The sequence below is a fragment of the Lithobates pipiens genome, unplaced genomic scaffold, assembly GCF_037356315.1.
Source record: "Lithobates pipiens isolate NorthernLeopardFrog02 unplaced genomic scaffold, aLitPip1_a1.2 Scaffold_8, whole genome shotgun sequence".
NCBI lineage: Eukaryota > Metazoa > Chordata > Amphibia > Anura > Ranidae > Lithobates > Lithobates pipiens.
The window spans coordinates 352,792,039-352,817,465 of record NW_027507903.1 but is presented as its reverse complement, the minus strand read 5'-3'; the positions used below and the strand labels follow the sequence as shown (position 1 = coordinate 352,817,465).

At 44.2% G+C, this 25,427-nt stretch overlaps 1 protein-coding gene across 1 annotated transcript in view; it reads right to left on the bottom strand.

Annotated features, from left to right (window-relative positions):
* The window catches only part of MAT2B (methionine adenosyltransferase 2 non-catalytic beta subunit), a 65,321-nt gene extending 40,209 nt beyond the window's left edge, over positions 1 to 25,112 (bottom strand). The window contains exons 1-2 of the mRNA XM_077473376.1: positions 24,952 to 25,112; positions 4,154 to 4,348 (exon numbers count right to left, since the gene is read on the bottom strand). Coding sequence (XP_077329502.1) covers positions 4,154 to 4,348; positions 24,952 to 25,014 — 258 coding nt within the window. The 5' untranslated portion in view covers positions 25,015 to 25,112. The remainder of the gene's footprint in view (positions 1 to 4,153; positions 4,349 to 24,951) is intronic.
* Positions 25,113 to 25,427: the final 315 nt, after the last annotated feature.

Here is a 25,427-nt window from a genome sequence, read left to right as displayed (position 1 = left end):
GGGTTCCAAAAAAACGCATTGTTAGCGGGATCAGCCCAGATACCTGCTAGCACCTGCATTTTGCCCCTCCGCCCAGCCCACCCAAGTGCAGTATCGATCGATCACTGTCACTTACAAAACACTAAACACATAACTACAGCGATTGCAGAGTCAGGCCTGATCCCTGCGATCGCCAACAGTTTTGGTAGCGTTTTATATTTAAATCTGGAAGGCAGTGCTTGGTTTTCGGGGTCCCGTACGTGGCTAGGCTCCCAAGAAGTCCCCCACATGTGGTATCCCCATACTCGGGAGAAGCAGCAAAATTTATTTTGGGGTGTAATTTGACTTATGCCCATAGCATGTGTGAGCAATATATCATTTAGTGACAACTTTGTGCAAAAAAAAAAAAAAAAAAAAAAAAAATTATAATATTCCTGCAACTTGTGGCAAAATATAAAATATTTCATGGACTCAACATGCCTCTCAGTAAATAGCTTGGGGTGTCTACTTTCCAAAATGGGGTCATTTGGGGGGGGGGTTTGTGTTATTTTGGCATTTTATGGCCTTCGAAACTGTAATAGGTAGTGAGGAGTGAAATCAAAAATTTGCACCCTTAGAAATCCTGAAGGTGGTCATTGGTTTTCGGGGCCCCGTACGCGGCTAGACTCCCAAAAAGTCCCACATCTGTGGTATCCCCGTACTCAGGAGAAGCAGCAGAATATATTTTGGGGTGCAATTCCACATATAACTATGGCATGTGTGAGCAATATATCATTTAGTGACAACTTTTTGCAAACTTTTTTTTTTGTGTCATTATTCAATGGGCTCAACATGCCCCTCGGCAATTTCCTTGGGGTGTCTACTTTCCAAAATGGGGTCAGTTGGGGGGGGGGGGGGGTTGTACTGCCCTGCCATTTTAGCACCTCAAGAAATGAGATAGGCAGTCATAAATTAAAAGCTGTGTAAATGCCAGAAAATGTACTCTAGTTTGTAGACGCTATAACTTTTGCGCAAACCAATAAATATACGCTTGACATTTTTTTTACTAAAGACATGTGGCTGAATAAATTTTGCCCTCAATGTAGGACTAAAATTGGAGTTTATTCGATTTTTCTTATAACAAAAAGTAGAAAATATATTTTTTCTCAAAATTTTCGGTCTTTTTCCATTTATAATCTCAAAAAATGAAAATCGCAGAGGCAATCAAAGAAAGCTCCATTTGTGGGAAGAAAAGGACACAAATTTCATTTGGGTACAACATTGCATGACCGCGCAATTACCAGTTAAAGCAGTGCAGTGCGAAATTGTAAAAAGACCTCTGGTCCTTAGGCTGCAAATTGGTCCGAGCTGAAGTGGTTAAGGGATAAAAAATACCAAATGGCACCCTGCACTACCTCAGAGCTGCAGCAGGTGATCACTTTCCCCCTTAGAGACAGTCAAGAGAGGATGTTTAATGCAGCTGCAGGAGGTGGAAACCCAGAAAAACAAAAAACACATGTAAAAGTTTGGGCCTGCCCGTTTCACGGTCCAAAGATGACCACAACAGCCTGTATGCATTCCAAAAGCACCACTACAAGATAGGAGGATTAATACTAACCACTATCCACCTGCAAATCCAAGTTGTCACCAGAGGCAACCTGAATAGCACAAGATAAAAGATTCACATGCCAAAAAAAAAAAAAAACACACACACTCAACACAACTGTGAGCAAGGTAACCCCACAATGCCTATACAGAACAGCCTCCCACAGACCAAAGCTGGAGGGACAGCAGGCAGGACAAATATGACCACCATAGAGGGAAGTGAAATCACTCAGTGCCATCGTGGTATACAGCCAAACAGTCAAAGCACAGCCCATACTGCATGAATAACCTGCATATTGTCGGTACCCAAAATAGGGAGAACCTCCTGATCCCAGAAGCAAGCGTCTAGCCCGCTAAAAAAAAAAAAAAAAAAAAAAAAAAAAAAAAAAAAAAAAATGGGAGTGTGTAAGGCAGCCAGCAGGGGATACCAATGCAGTTACCACAACCAGTTTGGAAGGCAGAAACCCAGAGACTCACAAGAGCCCAGAAAAAGCATCATCATTAGCCACACAGGCATATAGGGATCCTCTCCACTGCAACCAGGAAGCCTGTACTGCATTCCAGAATAGTGAAGGCTCCAGGCTGAACGTCATCATGCGCCCATTCTTAACATGGCCGTTGTTGTCAGATCCGCCCACATGCTGTGTACAAGTGCAGGCCTGAAAGCGCTCCCTAAGAAAAAAGGGGCACTGCCCTAGACAAAAGTGGTGGGCACAATAGCTAGCCCCAGTAGACTGCATCCAAAAGTCCCATGGTGCATACAGGGTTTATTCTTGGCTGGCCTACGATTTTTTTATTTGACAGTGTCCAAATCTTCTGAAGGCAGCAGTATAACTCAAGGTGAAATATTTCCCTCAATGGACAAGAGAAGAAAGTTATAGCAATTATACTGCCAGTTTGACAAGCATGCTAGGCTAGTTTCAATATTGATTTTTAAAACAAGGTTGAAGTTGCCCTTACAGTATTTGTTGTAGTTACGGTATACCTTAACCTCTTAGTGTTCTAATTCACCCAAGAAAAATATTCAAAAAAAAAAAAAATGTCATAAATGGGATGTTAAAGTAAATTTCAGGCTTAAAAAATGGCAATTTTAATGTGTTCCGAAAAAAATGCAACTTGGAGCACACTTTTTTTTTTTTTTACATTTTGCAAAAAAGAAAAGAAAAAAAAAAAAAGTTACGAGACTGAGATGCCAAAATAGGTCAAGCACTTCAGCCCCGGACCATCTGGCTGCCCAAAGACCAGAGTGCTTTTTGCGATTCGGCACTGAGTCGCTTTAACTGACAATTGCAGACGTGTGACATGTCTCCCAAAAAAAAATAAAAAATTAACGTCCTTTTTCCACACACAAATAGAGCTTTCTTTTGGTGGTATTTGATCACCTCTGCGGTTTTTATTTTTTGCGCTATAAACAAAAAAAAAAAAAAAAAAAGCTATATTTTTTACTTTTTCCTATAATAAATATCCCCAAAAAATATATATTTAAACAAAACTATTTTTTTCCTCTGTGCCAATACGTAATCTATTTTTGGTAGAAAAAAAAAAATAAATAATAATTGCAATAAGCGTTTATTGATTGGTTTGCGCAAAAGTTAGTGTCTACAAAATAGGGCATAGTTTTATGGCAATTTTTATTAATTATGCCGCGTCTCAAAGGCGATGTACCCATATGTTGATATGCCCAGCTGTGCCATTCTGCCGACGTATATCGGCATTACGCGGTCCTCAAGTGGTTGAAACTGTGTGCACCCATGGAACAGCAAAAAGTTGATTTGACATCACAAGGGGCGCTCTCTTCGAGTGATGTCATCAGATGGCCCCGCCCCATGGCTATATAAGAGATACCACACAGCGAGCAACACCACAACGGAGGAAGAGCAACTGAACAGCAGCTTTTTTTATAGCGGGTAACCGGCAGCGAGAAAAAAATGGCACAAGACAGCTTGGGGAGAAGACTGAAGCGGCAGGAGAGGGTGGTGGAAGAAGACGACACCAGGAGAGAGATGGCAGTGGGAGAGCCGGTGCCAGGAGAGATTTGTTTAATAAATGACTTGTTAAAAACCTACCTTTGTTGTTATTTTTAGGTTTCACTGCTTTTTGAGGTGAATGGGTAGGTGCATTCAAATCTTATGTTCTGGCAAATATTCACACGAGTAATTTTTAGCCAGTTCAAGAGATTTTTTTTAAACATCTATATCCAATTTGGTGTACAGGTAATACAAAACAAGCATTTTTCACAAGCTTTCCAAACATTAGGCTTCACTCCCTAATCCATTGCTTCACCCCCTGCATGCCCAGGCCAATTTTCAGCTTTCAGAGCGGTCACACTTTGAATGACAATTGCAGTCATGCAACACTGTACCCAACAAATTTTTTTCACACAAATTGAGCTTTGTGGAATTTAATCACCACTGGGATTTTAATTTTTTGCTAAATGAAAAAAAAATATATATATATTCAGTTATACAATTTTGCAAACAGGTAATTTTTGTCCTTCACTGATGTGTGCTGATAAGGCTGCACTAATGAGGCTGCACGGGGGGGGGGGGGGGGGGGGGGTGTTAGGGTAAGAAGAAAGGTGGCATTTTACCTTGAATTCGCAGATGAACTCTTTCACGGCAGATGTATCCAGTAAATTAAGATACTCAAAGCGAGGCCGCGCCCGGCTATATCCACATCCCACAACATGCCAGTTGTTGTCCTTGAATTCTCTGTACACAGCACGGCCCAAAAGACCAGTTGCTCCAGTTATCAGTGCCCTTCGATTAGGGAAAAGAACATTTGCCTAGAACACAAAACACAAATCACACCATGATTCAGGAAAGTATGACATGGACAGCGTGCCAAACAAAACAGAACACCATACACTGAATAATGAACTTTAATATTAAATCCCAAAAAAAAATTCGATTATAAAAACACCACCATCTAAAATGTAAAGGTTAAATAAAGGGTTGTGTCCCCTTTTTTATTGTACAATTCTGGTCTTTTTAAATAAAAACATTTTAAACATATTTTGCATGTAGTTTTTTGAATAAAGGATTACATTAAAAAGGATTTAAGTTAATGTGAAATACTATATACACACACGTCATATTTACCATTGGTATTCAGCAGGTGGTGAAGTGTTCAAGGTTATAAACCAGGATTTTTGCAGTGATCTACTGCTATGCTGTAAATAGACACCCAAATAGCAGGAAATCAGATTACACATAGCTGAATTAGTAAGAATAAAAAAAAATGACCAAAACCATTAAACACTTCCTTCGTTAGCATTCAATCTTTTCAACTGACATTTGCCAACAGTTCACACTTTCAGCAGAACAAAGCCAAGAGGCTAAATTTGTTGATTTTCATATGTAGTAGTGGGAACCCCTGCAAGGGCAAATGTTTGATTTGTTGTGTTACATTGAAAATTGCATGGCCATGCAACACTGTACCCAAAGTAAATTTATATCATTTTTTTCACACAAATATAGCTTTCTTTTGGTGGTATTTGATCACCTCTGGGATTTTTTTTTTAATTTTTTGCGATATAAAACGAAAAAAAAGGAGATTTGGAAAAAATATATATACTTTTTAAATTATTTTCTGCTATAAAACACATCCAATAAAAATTGTATTTTAAATCTAAATTTCTTCAATAATTAAGGCCAATATGTATTCCGCTACATAGTGTTGGTTAAAAAAAATCCCAATAAAGCATATTATAATTGGTTTGCGCAAAAGTTATAGCGTCTGCAAACTATGGTATACAGTATCTCACAAAATTGAGTACACCCCATCACATTTTTTGTTTATTATATCTTTTCATGTGAAAACACTGAAAAAAAAAAATGACACTTTGCTACAATGTAAAGTAGCGAGTGTACAGTTTCTTTTAACAGTGTATATTTGATGTCCCTCAAAATAACGCAAAACACAGCCATTAATGTCTAAATCGCTGGCAACAAAAGTGAGTACACATCGCTCTCACTCTCTCATACTGGACACTGGAAGTTCAACATGACACCTTATGGCATAGAACTCTGAAAAAAAATAAAAATAAAAAAAATGTTGCTCTACATCAGGAATATGCAATTAGCGGACCTCCAGCTGTTGCAGAACTACAAGTCCCATGAGGCATAGCAAGACTGACAGCCAAAAGAATGACACCCAGAGGCAGAGCATGATGGGACTTGTAGTTTTGCAACAGCTGGAGGTCTGCCAATTGCATATCCCTGCTCTACATAAAGATGGCCTAGGCCAGGGATTCTCAACCAGGGTTCCTCCAGAGGTTGCTAGGGGTGCCTTCAGCATTGAGCAATTTCTGCCTCTCAGATAAGTTCCCACTGACACCACTGATCTTTTTAGCTATCTGTAAGGAGGCAATTCTTCCCAATGACCACAAGTGTAAGGACCATTCCTCTCACTGAACATCACACTAATGTATCATGAGTTGTAGATTTCTAATTTTTAGCAGGGGTTCCTCGAAACTGAAGAACTATTTCAAGGGTTCCTCTGTTGAAAAGGTTGAGAAAGGCTGGCCTAGGCTATAGGAAGATTGCCAAGAACGTGAAACTGAGCTGCACCACGGTGGCCAAGACCATGCAGAGGTTTACAGACAGGTTTCACTCAGAACAGGCCTTGCCATGGTGGACGAAAGAAGTTGAGTGCGTGTGCTCACTTACTTGGTTCAGATGGTGTCAAGCGTGTGGGGGGCGACCAGGCGAGGAGTACAAAGACAAGTGTTTCTTGCCTACAATCAAGCATGGTGGTGGGAGTGTCATGGTCTGGGACTGCATGAGTGCTGCTGGCACTGGGGAGCTACAGGTCATTGAGGGAACCAAGAATGCCAATATGTACTGTGACATACTGAAGCAAACATGATCCCCTCCCTTCAGAGACTGGGCTGCAGGGCAGTATTCCAACATAACAACCCCAAACAAACCTGCAAAATGACCATTGCCTTGTTAAAGAAGCAGAGGGTAAAGGTGATGGACTGGTCAAGCATGTCTCCAGACCTAAACTGTATTGAGCATCTGTGAGGCATCCTCAAAACCGAAAGGGGAGGAGTGCAAGTTCTCCAACATCCACCAGCTCCGTGATGTTATCATGAAGGAGTGGAAGAGGACTCCAGTGTCAACCTGTGAAGCTCTGGTGAACTCCATGCCCATGAGGGTTAAGGCAGTGCTGGAAAATAATGGTGACCACATAAAATATTGATACTTTGGGCCCAACTTGGACATTTTCACTTAGGGGTGTACTCACTTTTGTTAGACATTAATGGCTGTGTGTTGGGTTACTTTGAGGGGACATCAAATTTACACTGTTATACAAGCTGTACACTCACTACGGACGTACTACCACTAAGGACGTAAAAAGGTTTTTGTTTTCAGATTCATACTTGCCTAGGTAGATGCAACATTGTTCCAATGCTGCATCTGTCCCCCGGCGCCTCTACATTAAGAGCCGAGCAATCGAACACCGCCGATCGCTTGGTTTTCAGAGCTTCCCGAGCAGAGAGCTGTAGACCCAGCCACAGCCCTCTGCTTATCGCTCTCCTCGCTCATTGGAGCATGGGGCTGAAGAGAGGGCGGGGGCTCACTGAGAGTCTGAGACTGGTGTCGGTCCAGGCACTTGGTGGAGCCAGACTTTATGGTCGCAATGAGGCGGTGCCTGGATCGATTTCTGCAACGTCAGCAGAGAGGCGTTCAGTCCGCTCCTTGCTGAAAAACAGGTCACAGGAGTGCAAAATGAGCTGCACTCCTGTGATTTATTGGAGAAGACCAGCCAAACAAGCTTTGGTTGGACTTCTCATTTAAATGTTTACTATTGAATAAAAACTGAATTTATTTCACCCCCTTCCTACCCGGCCCAATTTTCAGCTTTCAGCGCTGTCACACTTTGAATGACAAATGAGTGGTCATGCAATGCTGTATCCAAAATTACACCTTTTATCATTTTTTTTTTTTTTAAAACAGAGCTTTCTTTTGGTGGCATTTAATAGCTTTTTATTATAAAAAGTTTGTTAGAAAATTTTGTAAATAAAGTCATTTTTCTCCTTCACTAATGAGGCGGCACCGACTGGCATCACTGCTTGGCACTGGTGATCAGTGCCCCGATTATCTGTGCAGGTCTCCCCTGTGAGGAAATGCTGCTGATCGGCTCTCCTCATACGTTGTCAGTGCGAAGAGAGTAAAGCAGATAAACTGGATTTCCGCGTTTACACGTGAATACTCACAGCTAATCACATGGGTAAACAACCTCGTCATCAGCTCTTTACTGAGATTGGTGATGCACCGTGTCCCAGGGAAACGGCGCACTGCGGCAGGCGCGAAAGTGGGACAATGTCATATTACATTGTCCCAGAACGAGAGCCACCTTACTGCCATAATTTGTCAATATGGTGGGCAGGAGATGGTTGAATATGGTGCATAAAACCATTTAAAAAATGTATGTCTGCCGGGACCAGACGATCGTTCCCAACAGAGGCAGAGCGGTGGTCTAAACAAGGCAGATCGCCGTTCTGTTAGTAGAGAAGACAGAGATCCTGCGTTTCTTCCAAGCAGAACAAGGATCTCTGTCTTCCCACAGTTAAAGCACCCCTCATACAGTTACAAAGCATTCCCTAGGAACACCTGCCAGTTTCACTAGCACAGCAACAGTACACATTTTTTTAGCATTGAATTGGTGTCACTGGTCCCCAAAAAAGTATTAGTGGTTAATGTGTCCGCCGCAATGTCACAGTCTCGCTACAAGTTGCTGATCGGGCCAGTACTAGTAAAAAAAAAAAAAAAAATCCTATAGTTTGTAGACGCTATAACTTTTGCACAAAGCAAATCAATATACGCTTTTTGGGGGATTTTTTTTTACCAAAAATATGTGGCAGAATGCATATTGGCCAAACCTGATCAAGAAATTAGATTTTTTTATTGGATGCGTTTTATAGCAGAAAAATAAAATATATATTTTTTTTCCCCCAAAAAATGGTCTTTGTTTTGTTTATAGCGCAAAAAAAAAAAAAAAAAAAAAAAAAAAAAAAAAAAAACACAGGAGGTGATCAAATACCTTATTGACGATCTACTATATGCATGATGTGCTGACGAAGGGGCTAGCGTGAAACACATTAACATAACATTTTCACAAAGCAGAGGTGAAAGAAAGACAGTGCGCAGTGGTGGAAAAGGGTGCACACATAAGTAGAGGTAGAATAGGGGCACAAAGGTGAGCAGAAATACAAAAACTTTGTAGAAGAGTGGAGAGATAAATGATGGACAAGGGGGTGCAGGGGGAGTGGTGGAGTTCCCATTTTAATAAAGCTCTTTTTTGAAAAGGAACTTCAGTCGCTCCTCTGTTTTTTTTTTTGTTTTGCTTTTTATCCATCATGCAGCGTTCGAGATTCAGATACTCACCTGCCCAAGAAAAGGATTGCATTCGATTTTCAGCACACAAGGGTATGGTTCACACAAGTGAGGCCACTAATTTTGATGCGCTGTCTTAACACGTGTGATCACATTGCAAAGTAGTAAATGAACCGTCGAAAAAAATTTTTACATGTAGGTTGTTGATAAAAGGTGTACATGGCCATATTCACTCATTAACCAGTTGTCACCCGGCCACTAGGGGTGCAACGGATCGTCACTGATCCATGACACACGCCGCGATCCGCAGGGCACTCCGCGGTCTCGGCCTTAGGAAAGGCCACGGCTTCGGCCTAGTTCCGAAGCGGTGGCCATCTTGGTGCACCCGACGGCGTTTACAATGTGATCGCTCTGTCAAATGAAGGAGCGATCACTTGTAAACAAACTGGCGTCATGATGACGCCAGCTCCTCTCTCCCCTCTGTGTACAGATCTGTACAGTGGAGGGGAGAGATCGGATGGCAGCAGCGCTGTGGGCTGCATCTGTAGAGCCCACAGTGCTGCTCTGTGACAAATGCAGTCACAGCCATACCTCCATACCCTGCCAATACTTGGTGGCACCCAGCCATGCTCAGCCAATATTACAGTGGGGGAGATGAATATTACAGTGGGAACTATATGGTGGTCAGGTTTTTGCAAATTAAATTATTTGCTGATCTGAAAAATGATCCGATCCGTGAGTTTTTAGATCTGTTGCACCGCTACTGGCCACAGTACATTTATTGCAGCAGGGCAGCACGGGCATAGCGCGCCGCTCCCGTTGTGTCTGGTGGGCTCATGGTACCTAGCCACTTTGAGTGATCGGGGGATCATGTAATGACAGTGTCAACAAAGCTGTTATGACTGAATTTTATTCATAACAGCTGTGATGTGGCCCATTCATGACAGTTAAAAATATTGCGGTTACAATTAGGGATGCACCGAATGGGTTTTTTGGTGCCGAAACCGATACCGAAAACGATACAGCACCGATACCGAAAATGACTGTTTTTAAAAAAATATTTTTATACAGGAGATGGTCAGAGACTGGGGGACGTGGTACAGGAGATGGTCAGAGACTGGGGGACGTGGTACAGGAGATGGTCAGAGACTGGGGGACGTGGTACAGGAGATGGTCAGAGACTGGGGGACGTGGTACAGGAGATGGTCAGAGACTGGGGGACGTGGTACAGGAGATGGTCAGAGACTGGGGGACGTGGTACAGGAGATGGTCAGAGACTGGGGGACGTGGTACAGGAGATGGTCAGAGACTGGGGGACGTGGTACAGGAGATGGTCAGAGACTGGGGGACGTGGTACAGGAGATGGTCAGAGACTGGGGGACGTGGTACAGGAGATGGTCAGAGACTGGGGGACGTGGTACAGGAGATGGTCAGAGACTGGGGGACGTGGTACAGGAGATGGTCAGAGACTGGGGGACGTGGTACAGGAGATGGTCAGAGACTGGGGGACGTGGTACAGGAGATGGTCAGAGACTGGGGGACGTGGTACAGGAGATGGTCAGAGACTGGGGGACGTGGTACAGGAGATGGTCAGAGACTGGGGACGTGGTACAGGAGATGGTCAGAGACTGGGGACATGGAACAGGAGATGGTCAGAGACTGGGGACATGGAACAGGAGATGGTCAGAGACTGGGGACATTGCAGCCAGTGTGCCCCATTGCAGCCAGTGTGCCCCATTGCAGCCAGCCTGTGCACTGCCTGTGCACTGTGTGCAGGGAAGAGAGCCGCCTCCGCCGCCTGTTTGATAACAGCGCCGGGAACATCACAGCTTTCATTTCAATTGCTGTGTGTTCCCGGCCGTGCGCCGTCACACGCAGCCCCTCCCCCTTGTCCGGGCACTTTGATAGACAGATCATCTGTCCAATCCTGCGGATGATCTGTCTATCTAAGTGCCCGGACAAGGGGGAGGGGCTGCGTGTGACGGCGCATGGCCGGGAACACACAGCAATTGAAATGAAAGCTGTGATGTTCCCGGCGCTGTTATCAAAAAGGCGGCGGAGGTGGCTCTCCTGCGCTATGATGGGCGTCACCAGGGGCGGGGTCACGCCCCCACCCAGGCCACGCCCCTTTTTCGGCTCCATTATCGGCCGTTTTTCTCTTTCGGCAAATTGCCGAAAAGGGCATTTTCGGCCGATATGTTTCGGCGCATCACTAGTTACAATGATCATCACTGTAACAGCAAAGTGTAAAAAATAAAAAAAAATATACAAAAAGGGGAATCCCAATCATCTCCCTCTAGAGTAGCACAGTATGAGGACATTGAACTACCCCGATGGGTAAAAAAATAAATAAAAAAAATAAAATAAAAAAACACCACACAGTTTTATTTCTTTACTTTCAAAAAAATCTTGTCAAAAAATAACTATAACAACTTCACAAGGATTCACTGTGCCCCTTATTGAATACCTCAGACTGTTTACTTTCCAAAAAGGGGTCAATTAGGCTGCTTTCACACTGGGGCGGTATTCAGGCGCTACAGCGCTAAAAATAGCGCCTGAAAAAAACCGGCCCCTTTCTCTCCGGAGGGCTTTCACACTGGAGCGATGCGCTGGCAGGACGGTGAAAAAAGTCCTGCTAGCCGCATCTTTGGAGCGGTGAATACACCGCTCCTACCCATTGAAATCAATGGGACACCGCGGCAATACCGCCGGCAAAGCGCCGCTGCAGCGGCGCTTTGCGGGCGGGTTTAACCCTTTTTCGGGCCGCTAGCGGGGGTTAAAACCACCCCGCTAGCGCCCGCAGACCGCCGCTAAAACGGCGGTAAAGCGCCGCTAAAAATAGCGGCACTTTACCGCCGACGCCGCTCCCGCTGCAGTTTGAAAGCAGCCTTAGGGAGTATTTTTACTGTCCTGCCATTTTAAGAGCCTGAAGGAAAGTGAAAGGCTGTCAGTACATCAGAACAGATACATTTTTAATATATGTACAGTGCCTACAAAAAGTATGTATACCCCTTGAAAATTTTCCACATTTTGTCATTTTACAACCAGAAATGTAAATGTATTTTATTGGGATTTTATGTGATAGACCAACACAAAGTGGCAAATAACTGAAGTGGAAGGAAAATGATAAATGGTTTTAAATTTTGTTTACAAATAAATTAGGGCTGGGAAAATTAAAGATTAATTCCTCGATTAATCGTTCATTTTTGTTGATCGATCAAATTCCTTTTGATCGGTACTCGCCTCTCCACCGGTGTCTGGGTCTTCGAGGAGTTCTGTCGGAGATCCAGACTCCTCCCCCTTTCCCCAAGTGCCTCCGTCTGCTAACGAAGGGAAGGAGGGAGGAGTCTGGTGACGTTGATGTCCGTGACGTCACCAGACAGCCTGGAAAGTGATGGTAAATATGGATTTGGTTATCTGGGATTCAGTGAGCTAAGTGTAGGCAAACTCGATAACCTCAGTTTTTAACATTGTTGTAAAAAAAAAACAAAAAAACAAACACTCTGGTATGTGTGCGTGACTGTCTAAAGCAGGGGTTGACAAATTTGCTTGGAATCTAGGAGCCAGCTAAAAATGTTAGGAGCCAGGTCCGTGACGGCGATCTGGACCTGTCTTGACATGCCCCAAATGTGTCCCAGGCTGCTTTTTTTTTTTAAACTTTTTCCAGGTGCTCGAAAAATATCACTCTCTGCATCTCCTGATAGGTGGCGATTTTAACCTAGTGGCCCATTCTAAAAATGGACAGAAGTCATACAGGGTCTGCCTCCAACGCTTTCCTTAAATCCCTTAATTATTCCCTCAAAGTCTCACCAGCCAATAATAGATGATTGGAGGGCACACAATGTGGGCTCTAGAGGATACACCTTTTACTCCCACCCACATGACAGTTTTTCTCACCTAGTCTACATCTTCTGTTCTACCTTAGCTGCAAATTCCACCGCAGCCAATACGCACATATGCCCGTGGTCAGACCATCATATGGTCTCCTGTGACCTCACATGTATAGGCCTCCCCAATAACACCAGGGCATGGCGCCTCAATGATTCCCTACTCACAGATCCTGCCATACTAAACCAACTACCTGAGCGCATCACTGAATATTTTAGACAAAGATACCAAATAGATTTCCCCCTACAACTCTCTGGTCAGCCCATAAGGCTGTGATGAGGTGCCATTTTATAGAAATCGCAACCACCAGAAAGCTCCAAAAACTCCACGCTCACCTTAGACCTTGAAAGACTATACCACAGACACGGCCAATCCCCATCTCAAGATTTAATACTCCAGATTAATGAAAAGAGGAGCACCCTAGCCCCCCACCCCCCATTTCAAAACACGGTGAAAAATCCCTTTGTTGGTCAAAGGCCCGCTTCCTCCTCCACAGCAATTCAGGCTCCATCATGTTTGCAAGAAAATTGAAACAAACTACTCAGCCAACACACTCCTATAAGCTTTGCAATAGGGAAGGTAACCTCTCAACCCACCCCAACAATGTCCTTAACATTTTCTCCTCTTACTACCAAGAACTACTGTCAGATCCCAACCTCCCGCCCCACCCTGGCTCCCAGACCTGGCTGGACACCCTTGCACTTTCCCAGCTCACATAGTTGCAACTACAAACCCTTAATGCGCAATGTACTGAGGAGGAAATTACCTCCATTGTCTCCGCTTTGGCACCCTCCAAAACCCCAGGCCCCGACAGGTTCTCAGCCTCATACTAAAATGGAAAAAATAAAATAAAAAAATTGCCGGAACCCCGATTGCCAAAATGACAAAACGTTTTAACCACATTTCCCTGAGGAAATGCTACTAGCAAATATCTCCCCAATCCCAAAACTAGGAAAGGACCACACCGTCCCCCAAAACTTCCGCACCATCTCAGTCATTAACAAGGACCTTAAGATTTTTGGACGTCTCTTAGCAGAACCTTTGGCCTCTGTTATTACATCACTTATCTCCCCCGATCAAACAGGCTTCATACCATCTAGACAGATCACCAACAATATTCACCTAGCAGCCAATATTATCCAAAATGCTGACACTCGCTCCAATAAAGGTATTACTCTTGAGCCTAGACAGTAATAAGGCCTTCGACCGTGTCTGCTGGCCCTACCTGGACACTATTCTGTCTAGGTTTGGGTTCATCAGCAAGTTTATCAACGGATTTAAAGTGGAAGTAAACCCACTTTTTTAACTTTTACCTACAGGAAAGCCTATAATAAGGCTTACCTGTAGGTAAAAAAAAATATCTCCTAAACCTGTACGGTTTAGGAGATATTCCCCTCGGTATGCGCCGCTGACTGCAGCGGCGCATGCGCACAAGGGGGTTCTCTCCGCGAAAATCCGGCAGCGCTCGTCCGGCCGGATTTAAATCTCCCGCGCGCATGCGCGGGAGTGACGATATCGCGGCTCCGGCCACTCACAGCGCCGGAGCCGCGATACCCGGAAGAGACGCCGAGGGAGCATGTCGGCTTCCTCGGCGTGGATCGGGCGAGATGTCGGGGCCTCGTTCTAAGGTAAGTATTTCATAATGAGCTAGTATGCGGTGCATACTAGCTCATTATGCCTTTTGCTTTGCAGGTTTTTAAAAAAAAAAAAAAAAAAATATGCGGGTTTACTACCGCTTTAAAGCCGTTTACCATCACCCCCGTACCCGCATTAAACTTCCAGGGTGCAACTCCGAGTACTTTGCATTAGGCCGTGGTGCCCCCTTTCTGCCCCCCCCCCCCCTGTTTGCCCTGAAAATAGAACCACTAGCCCGCTCAATCTCCTCCAACCCTAATATTAAAAGGTTATATTAACAATAATTTAAAATAAGCTTATATGCGGATGATGTCCTATTCTGATCTGACCCCCTAATCTCTCTTCCCAACCTTTTAACTTCCCTAGACTCTTTACCACCTTACTGGCCTAGGAGTAAACCCGTCAAAATGTACAGCCCTACTCATCAACATCCCTCACCCTTTACTATCTATCCTCAAAGATAAATTTAAATTCTAATGGAGCTCTGCTACACTACAATATTTAGGGGTAAAGCTTGCCCCCTCACTTAAATTGATGTACACTCATAATTACCCTTAAGCGTTTTCCAATATTAAACACCTCCTCAACCAATGGTCCTCCTACCGAATTTCCTTCTTGGGCCGAATCCAAGCAATAAAGATGTCAATCCTCCCCAAACTCCTATTCTATTTTAGACCATTACCTCTGTATGTACTTCGTATGATAAGACTATTCAGACAGTTGCTTAACCACTTTCAGACCGGACCATTTTGCTGGTAAATGACCAGAGGTCTTTTTACACTTTGGCACTGCGCTGCTTTAACTGGTAATTGCGCGGTCATGCAATGTTGTACCCAAACGAAATTTGCGTCCTTTTCTTCCCACAAATAGGGCTTTCTTTTAAAGGTATTTGACTGACTCTGCGATTTTTATTTTTTGTGATATAAACGTAAAAAGACCGCAAATTTTGAAAAAAAATGATATTTTCTACTTTTTGTTATTAGAAAAATCCAATAAACTCAATTTTAGTCATACATTTAGGCCAAAATTTATTCAGCCACATGTCTTTGGTAAAAAAAAAAGTCAATAACTGTATATTTATTGGTTTACGCAAAAGTTGTCACATCGACAAACTAAGGTACGTTTTCTGGAATTTACGCAGCTTTTAGTTTACGACTGCCTATCTCATTTCTTGAGGTGCTAAAATGGCAGGGCAGTACAAACCCCCCCCCCCCAAATGACCCCATTTTGGAAAGTAGACCCCCTAAGGAAATTGATAAGTGGCATGTTGAGCCCATTGAATATTTTATTTTTTTGCCTCAAGCGATTGAATAATGACAAAAAATATTTTTTTTTTTTTTTTTACACAATGTTGTCATTAAATGATATATTGCTCACACATGCTATGGGCATATGTGAAATGACACCCCAAAATAAATTCTGCTGCTTCTCCTGAGTACGGGGATACCACATGTGGGACTTTTTGGGAGCCTAGCCGTGTACGGGGCCCCGAGAACCAAGCACCGCCTTCAGGCTTTCTAAGGGCGTTACAGTTTTGAAGGCCATAAAATGCCAAGATGGCACAAACCCCCCCCAAATGACCCCATTTTGGAAAGTAGACACCCCTAAATTTACGGGTACACTAGTGAGACTAGGTAATAAATGGCGGGTGCCCTGAAACTATAAAAAAATAACTAACCAACCAGCGTCACCTGTAACAGTTATATGGTGATCACTGGTGAAAGGGTTAACTAGGGGGCAATCAGGGGGCTTTATGCGGTAGTATATGGGGGTCCCTGGCGCTATAAAAAGCTGCGGCGAACCTAAATACCTACCTGCCTAACTAGCGTCACCTGTGACACTAATACAGCGATCAGAAAAACGATCGCTTATTAGGCTGGGTTCACACTGGAGTGATGCGGGAACGCCACGAATCCGCGGCGGGTTCCCGCATCGCATGCCTCCCGGCGGCAGTTCACACTGCCCTATGCGAACTGCTAGGAGTGTCAGTGAAATGTTAATGACACCCCAGATCAGTTCGCATATCGCAGTGCGATCTGCAAACTCGGATCGCATGGTGTGAACACCCATGCGATCCGATTCTGCTGCGGACCAAAAAAAGGGTCCCGTGCGAATTTGCGGCGGGTGCGGCGAATGGCTGAACTCGAATCGCAGAGATCGGATGTGATTTGCACTGCGAATCACATCCGTTCTCATAAACCGCTGCAATGTGAACCCAGCCTTAGTGACACTGGCGACGGGGGGTGATCACGGGGTTAAACCTTTATTGGGGGGGTTAGGGGGGCACATTAGAACTAAAGGGGGCTAACCCTAACTGCCCTAACAGTTATTACAGTCACAAATGACACCAATGCAAAAAAAAAAAAATGCATTGGTGTCACTGTGACTGGGGGGACAGGGGTAATTGGGGGGGGTGATCGGGGGGTAAAGGGGGGGTGTGAGTGTGCCTGGCATGTTCTACTGTGTAGTGTAGTGCTTGTGCAACTCACCGATGCTCTCTCCTCGGTGCCGGAACGAAAAATACCGACACGGAGGAGAGATTACATCACTTCCTCTCCTGTGTTTACATTACAGGAGAGGAAGTGATGCAATGCTTCACTCCCATTCGTCAGGAGCGATTGCGAGGGGGTGGCCATGAATGAATGGCCGCCTCCTCATCACCGATCGCTCCTGCACGGATACCGACTGCCGCAGGCACCGGGCGGGGGCCCGACCCGCGGGAAGGCAGGGACGTACATGTACGCCCATATGCCTGCCCGTGCCATGCTGTCGACGTACATCGTCGTGCGGCGGTCGGGAAGTGGTTAAAATTCATATGGTAAAACAAAAAGCTTCAAATAAGCAGTTTATTGATGTACAGAGCCCAATCTAGAGGCGTTTTGGGATGCCTGGATCTATAGAAATACTTCCTGGCATCTCGCCTCATCCAAATGGCACAATGGCACACCTCCTCTACGTCAATACCATGGATACAATTCAAGCAGATTTCGGTTACCCCTTACTACTTCCCAGGTCTCCTCTGGTCTCGATCAGTTTCCCCAAGGGATGTTGCTCCGCTTAATGGTGTTGTGAGTCAGTCCCTTTGTCTCTGGTCTCTCTTAAAACAGTTTAAATTGCTCTCCAATCCACCAAGACTGACCTCTTTCCTAGGAGAACCCCAGTTCCCTCCTGCCTTCAACACGGGCCTATTATTCCATAGCTGGATTGCACAGGGGCTTGTAACCTTAGAATTCCTGCTGCAGGACACATCCTTCTGCTCATTTAAACACCTACAGCAGAACTTTGCCCTCCATTAGATCAGAATTTTTTTTAAATATTTGCAAATACGTCACTTTTTTTTCTAACTCCCTAATGCAAGGCATGGAACTGGCTAAGTCCCCATTTGAGAACCTTTGTGGGGAGACATCCAGAGACAGGGGGACTATCTTAGCTTTATACCAGTACCTTAACCACTTAAGGACCAGGCCTCTTTTTCAGATTTGGTGTTTACATGTTTAAAACAGTTTTTTTTTTTTGCTAGAAAATTACTTAGAACCCCCAAACATTTTATATTGTTTTTTTTCCTAACACCCTAGAGAATAAAATGGTGGTCATTGAAATACTTTTTTTTTACACCGTATTTGCAGCCGTCTTACAAGCGCACTTTTTTGGAAAAAATTCATTTTTTTTTTTGAATAAAAAAATAAAACAGTAAAATTAGCCCATATAAACATTTTTTTTATATTGTGAAAGATAATGGTACGCTGAGTAAATTGATACCCAACATGTCACGCTTCAAAATTGCGCCCGCTTGTGGAATGGCGTCAAACTTTTAGCCTCAATAATCTCCATAAGCGACATTTAAAGAATTCTACAGGTTGCATTTTTTGCGTTACAGAGGAGGTCTAGGGCTAGAATTATTTCTCTCGCTCTACCGATCGCCGCGATACCTCACATGTGTGGTTTGACCACCGTTTTCATATGCGGGTGCTACTCACATATGTGATCGCTTCTGTGAGCAAGCTCGTCGTGACGGGGTGTTTTTAAAAACCTTTTTTTTTTTCCTTCTTATTTATTTTTACGCCGTTTTTAAAAAAAAATTATAAAAAAATAAATAAAAATGTATCACTTTTATGGCAAAAAACCTCCTCACTGATCCTCCAGTTAACTGGAGTACCTGTGACCTTGACGTTATAAACATGCACACTTTTTGCTGAGCTCCCAGGGGTCTCCTCCCCTCAACAGAAGCTAGTGCATACGCTCTTCAGCGCTATCCAACGGGCCATCGCCCTCAACTGGAGACGCCCCCCTGTAACATGGTCACAGGTGCTCCTATGTATGGAATCCATCAGATTGATGGAGAGAGTGCATCACACTCTCCTAGACACTATGCACATCTTTGACTGTAAATGGGGTAGTTGGTTGACTTATCAAATATGTACTGGGCTTGGAGACCTCTCAGTCCATAATCCCAATGACAAGATGGGGTGAGGCCTCCCATGTCAATATGCCCAATACTGAAGAGGATTTTATTTGTTAACGTTTTATTCTATACATAGTCAGCTTCTATTTACTTGTCACACCTAGTAGATAAAATCTGGTCTACATGCATTACTGCCCTTACTTTTCTTTTTTACAAAAATTTTCTTTTCTGGTTTCCTTTATCTTTTTATTTTTGATTTTATTTTTATTTTTATTTTACGTTGTTCACGGTTTAATCTGTTAATAGGCAACGTGAGAGATCCACGTGTGCCCCATTTTATCTTATTCCTTGGTAGCAATGATTACCTCTGTGTCTGTATGACTTGTATTTACCCGTTATACTACAATAAAACCTTTGAGGGGGGTTGTTTTGTTTTTTTGGACTCCAATCCATCAACATCACTGGCCTTATGAAACAGTTTGAGTTTCTTGGTGTTGGCTACCCTAAGGGCTCTTTCACATAGGACGGATCTGTAATGATCTGCCCCGTGGACATCCACTTGTTCAGCGGGGATCGCTCCATCGAAAGACAGCACTCCTCCTACAAATCTTGCACCGCTCTGTGCAGCTACAGCACCCCCTCCTCTCAGAATTCTAACACCAACCCTCTTTTGGACCTCCTCCAGACCCTGCACTTTCTGCTTCCCAATGCCACCTTCAGCTCCTTCCCAGCAATAGCACAATGTAAGGGGGGGGTGCAATCTGATGCCGGTAAGGGGTGGTTCTTGACCATGGCAGAACCATGTTCTGTCTGAGTAGTCTCCAATAAAAAGTTTCTTGTGAAGGATACTGGGGGTGTGCGATCCTCCTTTAAAAAAAAAAAAAATGGCATCATCTGCTATATGGGTGTGAGTGGGCTATGCACCTGCCCTTCACACCGGCGGTACGCATATATGCAGCCTCGCTGGGCTTGGCTTTTTTCCGTGTGGCTATATATCCATCTTGTTGCTGGGAGCACACTGCATAGAGTGCTGCCAGCACAAAGACTGGGCTGTCACCAGGTTCTGTACTAAGAAAGAAATAGCTAGATCAAGGTTTGATCTAGGTCAGTACCAGGGTTGGGTCCAAGTCAGGGTCAAATATCATGGTCGGTATATTTTGGGCAGGATTTTAAAAATAAACAAAAATGTTTTAATTAAATTAGTGTCAGTGTGTTTTGGGTATAGGACAGTAAAAATAAAAGGGTGAGAGAACGGTCTCCTGTGGAACCTCAATATTAATGACCATCCTATCCAAACGCTTCCGTGGTCTTCCAGTCAGGTTGTCTACAATCCATGACACAAGGGAGAAATTAACCACTTCATGCCGATGCAGCGCAAATATGCAGCTTTGGTTTGTTCCGGGGTGAAGCCTGCGGCTGCACGCATCACCCAGGTAACATAAAAAATAAAAAAATAAATACAGCATTCAAAACTGCCAAACTTGGCGTTTTGAATGCTTTTAAGTGCAAAGGAGGGATTTGGGGCCTTATTCTTATAGACCCCAGAGCTCTCCAGAAAGAGTGCCTAAAACTGCCTATTACTATCACAAGGGATGCTTGCATTCCTTGTGACAGCAATGAAAGTGATCAGAACTTTTAAAAACACAATAAAATAAGAAGAAAAAAAAAAAAATATTATATATATATATATATATATATATAAAAAAAAAAAATGTAAAGCGCTCCATCCCTTCATGCTCATGTGCAGAGTGAACGCATCCATAAGTCACGCCCACAAATGTAAACGGTGTTCACACATGTGAGGTATCACCATGATTGTTAGAGTGAAAGCAATAATTCTAGCACAAGAACTCTTCTGTAATGCCCTGTACACACGGCCGGAAATTCCGATTGATTTGGCAGCGGTGCTTCACGGACGCATTTAACCTCTTCTTCGGCCGCTAGCTGGGTTATATGCGCCCCAGTAACAGCCGAATAGCACCGCTTAAATGATGGTAAAGCGCTGCTAAAACTAGCAGCATTTTACCATCAACGCCTGCCCGCTCCAGTGTGCAAGCAGCCTATAAAATAAAAACAAGTAGTCAAAACTTTTGGACGAAAAATAAAAAAAAAATGGGCTAACTACTGTTTTAGTTTTTTTCTTTTTTTTAATCATTTAGTGTATTTTTTCCCCCAAAAAATTGCATTTGAAAGACCTCTACGCAAATGTCGTGTGACATAAAATATTGCAACAACCGCTATTTTATTCCCCAAGATCTCTGCTAAAAAAATATATATAATTTTCTGGGGGTCTAAGTGATTTTCTGGCAGAAAATACAGGACTTTTAGGGCCGGTTCACACAGGGGGCGACACGAGGCGACACGACTTGCCGTGCCGCGATCTGACAAGTCGCCCCCGTTCTGTACAATGGAACCGTTCTAAGAGGAGCGACTCGAGTCGCTCCGTCTTAGAAAAAAGGTTCCTGTACTACTTTTGGGCGACCTCGGGGCGACTTGCATTGACTTCTATACAGAAGTCATTTGCAAGTCGCCGCTGAGGTCGCGGCGAGGCAAGTCATGTCGCCTCGCATCGGCCCTTACAAGTGTCAGAAAAGATTTAGTCTTTAAATGGTTAAACTGAGAACTTCTGCACACAGAGTGGAGTTCATTAATTCAAGTGTAAACATTGTATCTTTTTGCTCTTTTCTTGGCAGACTGCCCAGAGAGGAGACAAGTCCTTCTATGAAGACTCAGGCAACTTACACTGACTTCTATTACAGAAGTCATTTCCAAGTCACGCTGTAGTTCTAAATCGGCCTTTTTATCAGCCCAATCAGCCGATGCCGATTAATTAAAAAACAGCAAATATCGGCCAATATATCGGTCGACCTCTAATGTAAAGTACAGAAATTTTTAAAGCATCGCCTATAGGTATTTTTAACTGCTTCCCGACCGGCGCACAATGACATATGTCGGCAGAATGGCACAGACAGGCAAATGGGTGTACAGGTACGTCCCTTTGAATCTGCCGCCATGCCATCATGTGTGCGTGCCAGTTGGGAGCCCCGTAAGTCCGACTGTGGGTCCCGTAGACTCGGATACCTATGATTGTCTTACGGGGAGGAAGAACGGGGAGATGCCGATGTAACAGCATCTCCCCGTTCTGCCTAGCAACAAGTGACACTTATCTCTGCTCCCTGTGATTGGAGCAGAGATCAGTGATCTGTAAAAACACAGCCACGCACCCCCCCACAGTTAGAAATACACCCCTAGGACACACTTAACTCCTACGCTGCCACCACTGCCAGTGTAATTTACACAGGAATCAGTGCATTTGTATAGCACTGATTGCTGCATAAATGACAATGGTCCCAAAAATGTGTCAAAAATGTCCGATCTGTCCGCCATAATGTCGCAGTCACAAAAAAAAAAAAATATATATATATATATATAATAAAAAAATAAAAAAGCTGATCGCCAGCATTGATGGTAAAAAAAAAAAAAAAAAAAAAAATTATTAATAAAAATGCCATAAAACTATCCCCTATTTTGTAGACGCTATAACTTTTGCGCCAAGCAATCAATAATCGCTTATGGCATTTTTTTTTCAAACAAAAATATGTAGAATACGTATCAGCCTAAAAACGGCGGGGAAAAAAAAAAAAAAAAACATCTTTTGGGGATATTTATTATAGCAAAAAGTTAAATACAATGCGTTTTTTTTTCAAAATTGTTGCTCTTTTTTAGCGCAAAAAATAAAATACCACCAAAATAAAGCTCTATTTAAGGGGGGGGAAAAAAAAAAGACAATTTTGTTTGGGAGCCACATCACACGACCGCGCAATTGTCAGTTAAAGTGACGCATTGTCAAAATGCAAAAAATGCTCTGGTCTTAAGTACCGTTGTTTCTCACCATTGCACAATTGTGTACAATTGTAAAACCTGACATGTTGGTTATCTATTTACTTGGTGTAATACCAGCTTTTACATTATACAAAAAAAACTATTTGGGCTATGTTTTTTTTTTTAAACGCATAAAAAAAAAAAAAAATGAATTTGAAAGACCGCTGCACAAATACAGTGTGACATAAAATATTGCAATGATTGCCATTTTATTCTCTAGGGTCTCTGCTAAAAAAAAAAAAATTATATATATATGTTTAGGAGTTCTAAAGGAGAACTCCAGCCTGAGCTCGTTTGGCTGGGCCTCTCTGGGTCACAGGAGTACTATTTGTTTTGCACTCCTGCCTGTGACCAGTTTTCAGCAGAGCGGTCTGAAGTCCGCTTTCTGATGTCGCACAGTCAGTCCAGGCACTGTGTCATACCGACACTAAATTCTGGATCCGCCAGGTGCCTGGACTGATACCCATGTCAGGCTCTCAGTGAGCTGATGGCTGCTCCCCATGCCTCCACAGCTCATGGCTCCAGTGAGTGCGGAGATGCTGATTAACAGGCAGCAGCTCTCTGCTCGGGGAGCCGAGAGAACCGAACAATCGGTGATGTTTGATGAATCGGTTTTCAGTGCAGAGGTGCAGGGGGACAGACGGAGTATCGGACCCATGCTGCATCCACCTAGGTAAGTATGAATCTAGGGAAAAGTAAAAAAAAAAAAAATAAATTTACTTAAAGTGGTTGTATAGTCATTTTTATAAGTTTAACCTACAGGTAAATGCGCCGCTGACTGCAGCAGCGCACAGGGGGATTCTCGGCTGAAAGCCCGGCAGACATCTCCCGCGCGCATGCGCGGGAGTGACGATATTACGGCTCCAGCCACTTACAGCGCAGGAGCCATGATACCCGGAAGACACGCTGAGGGAATATGTCAGCTCCCTCGGCGTGGATCGGGCAAGATGTTGGGGCATTGTTCTAAGGCAAGTATTTCATAATGAGCTAGTATGTGGTGTGTACTATCTCATTATGCCTTTTCCTTTGCAGGAAAAAAACAAACAAACACACACACACACACTTCAGCGGGTTTACTCCCACTTTAAAGAGAAGAATGAGGAAAAAAATAAATAAAAAATTGAATTTTAAACTTGTAAGCAACAAGTGTCAGAAAAAGGCTCAGGTATGAAGGGGTTAGGGCTGGGTTTGCACATATGTGATGTGGGAACTAGTGCAATTCCTGTGCGGATTGCTGCATTGCATGCCACTCGTAGGCAGTTCGCATTGCCCTCTGAACCGCTGCAGGTGTCAATGTAACGTTAATGACACCCCCAGATTGGTTGGCAGATGGCCATGTGAACTGTTAAATAGTACAGGAATTGGATTGCATAGGTGCGGCCACCCATGTGATCTGATTCCAGCGCATACCAAAAAAAAAAAAAAAAAGGGCCCTGCACCATTTGGTGCGAATGTGATGCGATTTCAGCTATACAGTTTGAGGCTAGGTTCACACCATAGCGATGCGGGAACGGCGCGAATCCGCGGCGTTTTCCCGCATCGCATGCCTCCCGCCAGCAGTTCACACTGCCCTATGCGGACTGCTGGGAGTGTCAATGAAATGTTAATGACACCCCCAGATCCATCCGCATATCGCAGTGCGATCTGCACACTCGCACAGGAATCGGATCGCATGGTGTGAACACCCATGCGATCCGATTCTGCTGCGGACCAAAAAAAGGGCAAGTTTGCGGCGGGAGCGATGCGAATTCAGCCATACTATCTGTATGGCTGAACTTGCATCGCTACGGAGATCGGATGTGATTTGCACTGCAGTGCGGTGCGAATCACATCCGGATCTCTCACCCGCAGCGGTGTGAAACGGACCTGAATGGCTGAATTTGCATTGCACAGACACTGCATGGGATGTGCACAGCAATGCGAATCACATGCAATATCTGATCACCACACCAGTGTGATCTCAGGCTGACCTTTATCACTGCCTGCTTCTAGCCCAGGAGAGACGATTTGATGGGGGACCCCACCCCCCAAAATCACCATTCTGCAACACACACACACAATCTGTAACACGCGCGCACACACACACACACACGTGAAGAAGCTGAGGTCAGGCTCCTGTCCATCTCACAGTCTGTGGCCCATACACAGCGATCAGCGCTCGTGTGAGAAGCAGTGCGGCCTAGGTGTAGTGCCATGCCCGCTCCCCTATGCAGGCCCCGCTCGTACCCCGTCCCTCACCTGCACCACCTGCACATGACCCGGTCGGAATCGGATCCTCAGATCGAGGTATCGGCCCTCCATGGCTCTCTCTCTTCTTCTATCCTGCAGCGAACACGACCCGGACCTTAACAAGCACAACTGTACAGACTGCGGATGGGCGTGGCTGCGCGTCCGATTGGCGGAGGAGAAATATACAGCTCCACGCTGACCTATCAGAGGGCGAGTTGCGAAACGTATGTTGTTATTCAGCCGCACTCCCTGACCCCAGCTCAGAATGGGGACCAATAAACACGTGACGTCACCCCGCTATATACCATGTACACTGCCTGTGCCTGTCAGAGCTTAGTATATAGGAAAAGAGTAAACAGGCGCAGGGCGGTACAGCGGGCACTACTTCCTGGTGAATTCAGGTTACACACAACACTGACCACTAAATGCTGAAGTTATTCCCTCCACATGCAGCGAAGTGCTTTTCTTTTGCACCAACAAAGCAT